Consider the following 11808-nt stretch of genomic DNA (forward strand, 5'->3'; position numbering starts at 1 on the left):
GACTGTCCCTAAATGCCGACGCTTGCTCTGCAGAGCGTCGGCTGCTATGTATGGACGCCATTACGGACATTTAAACGCGCAATCTCATCCTCTGGAACAGAACGCCGCAGTTTGTTAGTCACCGTGGCGTGCAAATGCATTGAAAACGTCCGGCAAATCAGTAAGAAATTTATTACCCTGCAGGGGGGGAGTGCTGCTCTGTTAAAGTCCACCTACAGTGGACATATCCATGTCGTCTGCTGCTGGAGTTCTAGTTGGTTGGGCCGGGGTACGCGTCAGTAGAAGACGTCACCCCCAGCGGATCAGCACTTTAGCAGCAGACGAAATAGACATGTACACCAGGTGGACGCTTGCAAAATACTCGCTGTTGCCGCTTCGCCCTTCGCGGGCGAAATTGCCACTTTTTTGAATCACTCTGAATAGCCGCAACACCCTGCTTGGGAACAACACAGGTACAAAACACAAGACAAGCGTCAAGTGCGCATGACGCCGAACCTCCAGCGCTTTTTTTTTTTCTTCAAATCATGTATTCACTACGTAGTCAAACCACCATGCCATATCGCACGGCGCGCTGTCGTCAGGCGGCCAAAACAGAGAGAGAAATACAAATGGAGAGACAGAGAACAAGACACGTGTCAAGAATTCCGAATGCGTTCGGCTTAAGCCAGCTGCACAGCGCGAGTCGTCTTGACGCACGGCGACACGAAACCAAACAGAAGACAAAACACAAGTAAAGAAGGAACAAGAAGCTCAACCGTTTGCCGTCGTAAAGTCTCTCTCTGGAATTTCTCCGGGCATTAAAAGTCGGCATCCTCGAGCCAAGCGTTTGCCGCAGCTGCCCACGTCTTCGATGCGCCGTTCTCTTTTCGTCGCTTCCTCCTCGGCTCGTTTCGATGTCTGCTATCGAGATGCTATCGCCAGAGGCCGTATTCCCCGTCGATCGCCACGAGCGTATTTCCTCTATACGTTCAACAGGAAGCGCAAGCGGCTCCTGCTCCCCTGTTTACTAAGCGCTTCATACAGCGCATGCGCGTGCCTCGTGTGCCCGCGTTAGCTCGGTGGCCGCATGGCGCTGCGCTGCGAAGCCCGCTAAGCTAGAACTCGCGGGTTCGATCTCGACCGCAGGCAGCCACATTCTGATGGGGCGGAATGAAAAACAAAAAACAAAAAAAAAACGCTCGTGTACCGCACATTTGGTGCGTGCGTTGAAGAACCAAAACCATGTGGTGAAAATTAATCCTGAGTCCACCTCTAACGTTGGGCCTGGGTTTGAGCCGCAAAATTTGCAGAAGTTTTTTTTTATATACACGACGACGTGCCAGATTGCGACGCGCCTGTTCTGGAAGCGCCAAGAACGTTTTTTTTTTATACTGGGAACACGTTCGTTAAAGAGGTGAAACGAAGAGCGCACGCGAATATGTGAAGAAAGGGGTGTTATCGGTTTTTATTATTTTTTCGTGACTGCTTTAAGTGAAAAAGAGTAGCAGCCACAACTGTTAAAATGTGACAAACATCTTTCTTTTCTTTTCATTTCAATAGTGAAAAACAGGGAAAATCAGAGAGCACTACCACACGTCCTGCCCTTTCCCCTTCTTTCTGCCCGCCATTCGTGTGCTGCGTTTTTCAGTTTAATCACTTCGAATCTTATCTTGCCACACTTTTTTTTTAAGTGTTAGAGTATCTTACGACAGGCCGCCTGTCTTTTGTTGCGTTTTAGTATTTATCAGTTTAGTATTGTTTTGCAGGATTTTCTTTCAAACGTTGACATATAATTGCACAAAAGATATAGAGATAATCAAGGTAGCAGTTTCTCCTAAGAACAGGGCTTTGATATTATATTAACTCGGTGTCTGCATATCCCCGCCAGGACGATTTGAACGTGATAATCTGTGAGATATATTGTTACAAACCAGTGGTCCTTGGATTCTAACGGGCAATGTCAACGCGCAAAACTTACTTTACGGTAGCTCGGGAATCAATTCTAGAGGCAGGAATCTGGTTTCATTCGCCTCTGATCACGACCTTTGTTTCATAAGTGATGGCATTCCTACGTAGCTGCGAGGCGTTAAAGGGACACTAAAGGGAAACAATAAATCAGTTTAGACTAACAAAGCATTGCTTTAGAACCCTGCAGGCAGTCATTTCAAGAAAATAGTTTGAATATTAGACGAGAAAATGAAGGTCAAAGTATCAGTATTTGAATTTCGCGCCGAAACGCCAGCGCCGGTACGTCAGCGTGACGTCAGGGATTCCAAAGTTTGTTTTCGCATTTGGGCCGCGTTGACTGAATAAAGGTTCCCGAAACTTGGCATGTTTAATATTTGGTTCCTTTAGAACACAACGTACTCAATCTGTACCGCTATATATAATTAGTAGGCCCTAGAAGATGCCATCAAAATCCATGACGTCACAGCCCCAGGTGCGTGAACTTAAGTAGGCGTCGCCACCCGTATTTCGTTCTTCCGCTTTTTTTGGCTTACCAAACGTCTTATCGTTGTAAGAGTGGTGTTTTGGTGTTGTAGAACGGTAATTTACTGATGCAGAAGAAATCACTTTTCACTTTAGTGTCCCTTTAAGTACGGTAGTTGCCTGGATTTCACTCTGGTATCCCGGTGCTTCAGTTCACGAGCTATGAGGTTTTCAGACAGAAACGCATGGAAGGGATCATATTCCCAATTACACTTGGATCAGGGTCTAAACAGACCCTCCACGTCGAATGCAGTACGAATAATCGACTGGTCTAAATTTAAGCTACGAATTAAAAGTGCATACCGAGAAGAACTTGGCCGCGATTTGGCGGATACCATCGCAGAGGCAACGAGAGAAGCTTCATGCCTCCTAACATTGACAGCGAACCCTTGTGATTTGTACGCAGAACTGCAGAAGCTACGTGCACTTTGATGACGAGCTGAAAGGCGACACAGATGAAATAAGGCAGTTTGTGGCGTGAGAATGGCACGTAGAACGCAGACTTCCTAGCGTCGTTTGGACAAATTGCAGGAACAACTTTGGAAGTCACATTGTAAATCACTGGACCCTCGCAAACCACTGTCATACACCTGCAGGAGTGTTCGCGACCTGCGCTCGTCTCCGCAACAGCGACATCCTTTCATGGATTGACCCCTACATTACTGCCGGACACAACTTGAGTTGGAGAATGATTTTTGTGCTCAAATTTCTGACGTGTGAGTCACCCCCAACGCTGCAGATATCTACCCTGTGGATCGCGTCGTAGAACTGGAAATTTCGTTTAATATGGAAGAGCTTGACAGCTCTTTGGTTGCTTCTCGATGCTCATCTTCTGAAGTGCCCGACGGCATCACCTATGCTGCTCTAGCCAGCCTTGGATAAGAGGCCAGGCGATAACTGCTGAATTACTAGAACCGCTAATGGCACGGCGGCATTTTTCCCAAGCAGTGGAAGATAAGTAGGCTTCTGCCACAACGTAAACCAGGAAAGTGGCCATTTGATCTGACATCATTTCGCCCTGTTATCCTGAGAAACTGCACAGGAAAGTAATGAAAAGGATGACCCTCACACGCCTATAGAATGGTATCTTGAGCGCCACAATGTGTACCCTGACTACATGCAGACTTTCGGCGAGGCACGTAATCAATAGACAATGTTATTGTCCTCACACCAATTGACGAGCCACAAAAATGCTTCAAGCGCATATCAGTGGCCCTCTTTCTTGTTGTGAAAAGCGCGCCCGATAACGTCACACGTGAAGCGATCTTCAAGTAGTTGAGGCTGTTGGAATCGGTGGTCGAATGTTTCAGTGGATCTGCCACTATTTGACGAGTCTCTCGATCCTTCTTTGTGCAGATTGAAGAAGGCCCGTGCAACTATTATACATACGGTGGTGTCGCACAGGGCGGGGTATTCAACCCTACCCTGCTTAACATAACTATGGTCGGACTTCAACTTCTACACAAGACAGTTCACCTATTTTTATACGCTGACTATATTTGTCTTTGGTCTTCTGCGGTGGCTCAGCTTCAAGTACGCGCAAGGGACCAGCAGACCACCGCCCTAACTTGTACATATCCGTGCAAACAAGGCCGCAGTGTATCCACCGAAAAATGCGCGGTTACCGGTGTCCCTCACGGACACCGGTAACCGTGGCGGTTACCGGTGTCCGTGAGGGAGTGCCGTAGAACACCATTTTCCAGGAGTTTTTTTGCTCTCATTGGTCCGTGAAGGCGACAGTTGACCAGCTAACCGTACTCGGTCAGCCAAAGGTGTCTCGCCTTGCGGCCTCTCCGTGGAGGACGGATTGTCAGGTTCACGAAGCGATTCGTCGCAGTGGCATGGAAGAGGCTAGAAGGTCACTACCCCCGCTGGCCGATCGTAACACAAAACACCCGCCACGGTGCCTATGCCATGCTATGATATATATACTACATGGGCACAAGACACACGACGAGCTTCAGGGAGGCTCAAAACTTCGTCGGATCCGTGGTTTTGGCAATATATAATACAATAACAACGCCTAAAGGCACGAAAACACAAAACTATTAAGATTGATGCAATGGCGCGGAAAACGCGAGGACATAAAGACACATGAAATGTGCACCACAAGCGATGTCTTTTTCACCCATTGTATCAAGGTTAGCGATGTACCAACTAGCCCAAGCAACAGTGTTGCCACAAAACTAGTATTATTAAACGTATTTGCTGGTTAACCGCTCCATTCTCCACGGAATTACGCAGCGAGGGAAGAAACGCTACGTAAATATCCGGACGGCAAGAAATATGCGTTTTCGAGCCCATCATTCCTTCGATAAAGCGAACGTCCTTCTTGAAGCGTCCAGCCATTCGCTTACATTTACAATCATAGTCGATGGCTTCTGTGCAGTTGTTTTTCTAAGTAAATCTTCGTCAGATAGTTCGTCGTACCTGAGGCGAAGCCACTGGGACATGCGAGAAAATCTAAATGCGTTATGCACGCCAAAATTTCCTAACACGCACGCAGAGGCGAAAGTTGCACGCGCTCCAGCACAGTGGCCTCGGGAAACCTAAGCTTCGCTCGACGGCATAGTGCGCAGGAGGCGGCATTGGCGAAAACGCGCACGTATGCAGTTGTCACGCAGAGGAGCTTTTATGTTTTTCTTTATAGCTTCGGAAACTCGCTTTCGTTTACTTGAGCACAAGTACAGCAGGTGCAAGAGCTGGCATCTAGAGATAGTTCTCGTTTATTGCGAAGCCTTCGCTCGGTGGGCAAACTGCCCGAACAACGGACCGAGGACGACGGCAGACTCTGGGTGCTACGCTGGTAATTGTCAGGTTTGCCCAATTGTCACTTCTGATCGGCTCACAGTGCTGCTGCTGCCTATCTGATTGCTCTAAAAATACCAACTCGGCTGAAGTCGACAACGCGGCGGAATTTGACGCTTCTGTTGCGACCGAGGGTCCGAAGATGCCAGATGTTAATTCACCGCGTGGAGGAATATGGGAACGTGGGGCTGGGCCAGACATCCAGGACGTTTTAAACACACGTCTATATTACATTTTACACGCGAGCAATGTGGAAAAGATGTTCAAATTCAAGCTGTCTAATCTCTTTCACCGAGCGTCCGTCTCCTCTTTTAGTCCCTCGGTCACCCTGGTCCCGTCGCTTTCCCTCAGTCTGCCGCCTGGAGATGGATGACACAATCGCCCTGCAATGTGCAGGTTGGTAGCCCCTTTCCACCGCGGAGAGCTTGACCCTAAACAAAGGCACATCACTGTACACAAACAGGGAAAGAGGGAAGCATAATGGCCCCGTCTTTGACTTGACGCGCACGTGGCACTTTGGGGCTGAGGTGCACGCGAAGGAATGTCTCCTTGCAAATTGGCCACAGCCATCCTGGCTGTGTTCAACTGTTTGCCATGAATCGTCGCAGTTGGCGAAGGCTCTGACAAAGTCGTCGGCTCGTTCACCATTGTCGCGTTCTCCGGTTTCGCGGGGTAAACGGCCGATCACAACAGTCCAGAATATCACCCCCCGACGACGAATGGCAGTTATTTTTCTAGGCGTGGTTTGCAAGAAAGTCCGCTACGTCATGTCGGCGTCGTTGTCAGCGTAGTGTGGCAGCTTGTTATAGGCTCCTGAGACTGCAGAGGCGCTGCGTCGGAGCAAGAACTATCAGCGCCTCGCACGGCAAGTTGTGTCAACACTGGCACGGAGGGACCGGTCTGCCCGCGTTGTGTAAGCATCGAAACTGTATGGACGAACTTGCTTATAGCAATAGAAATTACAAGAATTTGCTTTGTGACTTCAAGCAATTTTCTGGCCCTAACGTGGCAATGACGACATTTTAACCAATACACTACGGAGAGGCATGAGAACGAAGCGAACGTATGTCGATGCCATTGGCAATGTCAACGTGCGAGTGTCGAACACGCATTCCCGGTGATTTGAAGACAACTCGCCGCGGTTGCTTAGTGTCTGTGGTGTTGGGCTGCTAAGCACGAGGTCGCCGAATAGAATACCAGCCACGGCGGGCGCATTTCGATGGGGGCAAAATGCGAAAACGCCCGTGTACTTAGATTTAGACGCACGTTGAAGAATTCCAGGTGGTCCAAATTTCCGGAGTCCCCCACTATGGTCGCGTCTCTCATAATCAGATCGTGGTTTTGGCACGTAAAAGCTCACAGTTTAACTTTAATTTAATTTGAAGACTGCCAACTAAACGAGGCCGACGATGGGGAACGGGAAGTGTAAGCGTCGGCTCATATGTTTCAAAAAAACATTCATTCTGTTATTGGACGCGCCAATACGACAATGTGTCCAGACCGGTTTCAAGGCCGCGAACTGCTCTGCCTTACAGTTGCGCTGCTGCTGCGACAAGTTGCGTGGCCCTTGAATTTCTCCGCAATGTTCCGGAATTACTATCTCGAAAGTGGTGTCATCCTGAGAAGTCATCCCAAGTGGATCCGCCTTGCAAACTCCACGGCTATAATTTGCAAATTGCAATATGGGACATAAGGTAACTAAATAAGAACTTAATTAGTGTTTTTTTCTTAATTAGTCGATTATCGATTTCCTTTTCTTTGTGTGAGTAGTGTCCGCCGCTTCGAGCAGACCACGAACTAGAATTGTTCGATGTGCCGCAGGCAACCTTTAAGGATATTTTGAAAGTGTTCGCCGAAACACCCTGTATAAACATACTAGAGAGTTTTAGAATAGGGGCCCCAAACGTTTTGGTACCCGCCGTGGTTGCTCAGTGGCTATGGTGTTGGGCTGCTGAGCACGAGGTCGCGGGATCGAATCCCGGCCACGGCGGCCGCATTTCGATGGGGGCGAAATGCGAAAACACCCGTGTGCTTAGATTTAGGTGCACGTTAAAGAACCCCAGGTGGTCAAAATTTCCGGAGTCCTCCACTACGGCGTGCCTCATAATCAGAAAGTGGTTTTGGCACGTAAAACCCCAAATATTATTATTAAACGTTTTGGCGCCCCATGGAAATAGCGTCGAAGCCACTGCGCATGCGCAAGACCTCAACTGCCTTTGGGTTTTGCATTGAGAACGCTATTTCACCGATTTAGCGGGAGCCCAAATAGCGGCCCCAAAAGCTTTGCGCCGGCAAACATGGCGGCACCCATCGAAGCGACGGCTCTAACCTAGCGCCAAACTGGGTTCGATTCGCGGTAACGCGTGAAGTTCGCAAGCTAGGAGGAGTGACTGCGGTTATCGCTTTCTCTCAACTAGCGTCTGTTATGAAGATTGACTCATTAGACGCCGCTGATATTGAATTCGATTGTGGATTTTATGGCTCGTAGGCCTAACATGGCTAAGCTTGGCTGGTGAAGGCTAGTAAAGTTGGTTTGCTCAAAATTAAGCGCAACTAATTGTTTGCTGCTTACAGAATAACCTCTAAATTGTAATTAAACACGTATACACGGAAGTCAAAATTACTATTCCTATCATAAAATGGTATATATTTTTTAATTATTTCTAATGGCTTTTCTTTGACGCCGTAGTGGCGCTGTCAGCGCAAGACGTTATCCGCAAACTTAAAACCCTATTCTAAAACTATTCACTCCTACGCGCCCTAACGCTAACGCCCGCAAAGCTCTTTGGGGCCCCAAACTATTGGGGCCCCTATTCTAAAACTCTCTACTACCGTGAAGCCTTGCGCGCTGGCTAGTGCAATAAGCGTACGTGCGTGGCGTGTTATTTCCAACCGACTGTCGCTTCAAGACAGGCGCGTTACCGGAAGTGCACACGCAATTAATACTCCGGGCTACATATTGATGCAAATCGACACCCTACCGTCCGTAGTACGGTATTGTGTCGCGCCTGCGCCAGAAAACTGCCGACGCGGCAGAAAAGTGCGCCTCGGAGGTAGCTTTGCGCTGAATCAGTCGCGACATTTTTCTGCGAAGGACCTTATAAGACATAAGGTCCCACTACTACCCGGCGTCTGCCGATCTTTGAAGCTGAAACTTTGGCATACTCACAAAGAAAAGAAATAATAAACAGAACACGCAAAAAATAAAAATGTCAACATATACGCACTTCGCGAGCACTCAGCAAGTTCGCACTGTCCGATCGAGCGCCACGATAAATGTTTCGTAAACACATTCTTCCCTCTTGAATATATTAAGGCGAACAACTGGAACCACGTCAAGCTCTCCGCATAGTGGCTGATCCGCCCATTTGTTTCTGCCGGCATGAGGAATGGGACCGGCCAATGGGTGCTGCTCTTGTTAAAATGATAGTTAAACAAGCAGACTTCTCGAATGGATGCCGGTGACGAAGGATGCTTCCTCTGCCTGAAGGCTAAATAAAGTTTACAGTTAAACACAAAATAAAGAGCCGAATAGAGCGAGCCCGTACAGTGAGGTTTATATAGCCGAAACAAACACCAAGTTTTCAATGCGTAGTAGTAATATTGCCCGAGCACGAGTAATATGCCCGCCCGGCATAAATAAGTACACGTGGCAACTTGCGGACAGCACTTGTGACATTCGCTGTTGGAAAAACCGCGTGCCACGAACAGGTGGCCGACAGTGCCTCATCAACTGGCCCGCGCGGAACCGGGGGCGCGCAGGCCCCCCCGGCATTGCTACGTATATGAAGCGCGTGCTTCGAGCCAGGTAAGAACGGCCAGAAAAACCACTCACGTAGCTGTCGGTCGCCGCTGCCGCTCGGTGCGCGATAGCCAAGAGCGCGACGACGACGAAGCGATTGGCGGCCGACGGCGGTGATCCGGCGGGGGCTGCCATGTCGGGCCGTTCCGGGGTGGCGCTCGCTCGAAGCCTCCGCAGCTGCTGCCGCTGCTCTCTGCGCCGGTCGAGGATGTGTGTGTGCGATCGTGCGCTCTCGGTCGTTCGACTAGGGCGCGCTCGCGCTCGCTCTCCGAGTCGCAGCGACGGCGGCAGCTGTCGGCGGCGCGAGCGCCAGTCCTGCGGAACGCGACGGCGCCGCAGCAGAGTAGCAGTGCGCCGTTACGTATGTGACGCGCACGTCTTCTGAGGTACGGGTGTATGTAGACGCACGCGGCTTAGGACGGCTCGAGTCGAGGTGGTGACCCATCGACTAGGCACGCCGTTCCCGCGGCGCACGGAGACGCAGCTGTGCGGTTTGCATTGGCGAATGCTCGCGGAGGGTGAACGACTTTCTGGCAATGCGGGAGTTCTGGCGCGCGGGGTGGCAAAAGGCGTCACTTCTGTGCGGCTTGCTGCGGGTGCTTCTGCGGTTTCGCTCCTGTTCGAGCGGGGCCTTTTTTTTCCTGGCGGGATGGTACGGCGAAGCGCGTCTGTTAGGGTTCGGTGTTTGTCAACGACCTGTAAAAGTGACTGCTCTGCAAAGGCATGTGATATCGAGAGAGAGAGAGAGAGAGAGAGAGATCCATTCACTCATTTCGGAAATTGCCCACGAACATCCGGCAATGGCACACATGTGTAATGATATACATCTTTATACGCCTGTAAACGATATATATAGATGTGTGTGTGTGTGTGTTTGCAGGAGTATAAATATACATAGCATTTTTAGCTACGATGGAACATACAGGACTGAGGTATTTTCGTGTGGATAATTTTGAGAAGCGGACATGACTTTCGCAACAAACCGCAATGTTCATGCGACTAATTAAAAAAAATTGGCAGTGGCTTAGCTTGGCTATGCCAGGATATACGTAGCGAAAGCTAAGGCATAGCATGGTTAGCCTTGGTCAATTCTGATTGCAAGTCCAGGTTAGTCTGGTTGTTTAGCTATGTTGCGACATTTAGCCAGTCGTTCGGCGCGCAGTTCGTCTGTTTCCTGGGCGATTCGCTTCTTCTTCATCTCGTTCCGATGTCAATTCCAGGCCTCCTCCTGCTTATCAGAATTGTCGCCGTCCATACTGCCGCCTCAACTGTGGTTGCGGCGCACGCAAGCTCTCCTTTTCAATCCTCCAATATGTTATCAGGCATGCGATGCACCTGGCGAAGCGAGCGGAGACGAGCGCAACGACGAGGAACGTGGTGTGACGTCATACGAAATGGCGGATGCGGAAAGGCGCGGCGCTGCGCAGCGGCGGAACACCTGCGGCTCGGTGCTCCTAGTGGCGCATGCGCAGTATAGTGACTAGGGAGCGAGAGAGAGAGAGAGAAATAACCGTGGCGAGGCGCGCGTTGTGACGTCATGTGCCTCCTCGAAACACCGCCACGGCGAAATCGCAAGTTCGCGGCCAGTAGAGATTTCGCTTTAAAACAAGTCACAATTCGCTCTCTGATAATTACCTTTTTGGCAAAAGTTTCCAATTGTGATACTGAAGCCGAGTTGTACTGAAGTCAGGTCGCATGTCCCAGAAACCACACATAACGCCACTTTCGAGATATGCGTGCCCGAAAAGTGCTGAAAAATTCATTGGCGTGCCAGTTAAGGTCACCCTGAACTACTGAACGCACGCTCTTGTAGAAATGTTAAGTGGAACGCCAATATATATCGCGGCACACTCTAAGGCCCTATATGGTGAAAGTGGGGCTATAGCCTTACGGCTTCTGCTAAGCAAACATACGACTTCGCTACAGCACGGCCTCTCTTTCGCATTTGGAGTCTGTGCACTAAAGTGAACAGAAAGAAAGACCAATACTTTGCAGGCTACCAGATGAAATATAGCACGAAATGCACGCATTCGAGCAGACTTACGATTCAACCCGCAAGTCTTCAGTGACTGAATAAAATAAATTAATTTACGTGATATGAACTAAAGATAATGTATACAAGGCCTGCAGATAAATGTTTGCTGAGACAATCATGCAGTTTCGTGGCGTTTGACACCATCCCGGATTTTTAATTATATCGCGCGAGCGTCGACTGCTTGGAATGTCTGCGTCTTTAATATAACAGCGAGAAACGGCGAGATTGTAACTCAACGTGCAAGCGCACAAAGCACTCTCCAACGAAGCATCTTCTGCGATAATGTTCCCTTCAGGAGTGAATATGACCTGACTTCATAATCGCTGAAGCCCCATCGTACGTAAACAATACCTATGCTCCATCTGAGTAGTTCCTTGCAGCACTGTGGAAGCTACACGAATTCTTAACCAATAGGAAGGTTGAATGGCCTGCGAGATGTGCTCATCCGCGCCGCGTCGTCTGCTTAGCGTCTGCTTGCCATCCTGTCAGTACATGCTCCATGGTTGGTGGGTTGACTAGCAAATCTATTGACGCCATAACAATAAGCCTCGTTTACATGCATGCGACAGCAGGGCTTCGCTTCAGCTGTATGCTTTCCCTGCAGTTACCTTGCAGCCTCCTTAGCAAGTAGTAAGGGCGAACGCCTTCATAAATGTTCACCTGTGCCACAGCGTCGGCTCGGCGACTTCTTGGC

General features: G+C 49.4%; 1 protein-coding gene across 1 annotated transcript in view; it reads right to left on the reverse strand.

The window, feature by feature from the left end:
* LOC135907155 (angiotensin-converting enzyme-like) overlaps window positions 1-9452 on the reverse strand; it is an 80617-nt gene extending 71165 nt beyond the window's left edge. Inside the window, exon 1 of the mRNA XM_065438818.2 lies at window positions 9113-9452. Within this exon, the coding sequence (XP_065294890.2) occupies window positions 9113-9214 (102 nt within the window). The 5' untranslated portion in view covers window positions 9215-9452. The remainder of the gene's footprint in view (window positions 1-9112) is intronic.
* Window positions 9453-11808: the final 2356 nt, after the last annotated feature.

Source organism: Dermacentor albipictus, chromosome 4 (genome assembly GCF_038994185.2).
Source record: "Dermacentor albipictus isolate Rhodes 1998 colony chromosome 4, USDA_Dalb.pri_finalv2, whole genome shotgun sequence".
Classification (NCBI taxonomy): Eukaryota; Metazoa; Arthropoda; class Arachnida; order Ixodida; family Ixodidae; genus Dermacentor; species Dermacentor albipictus.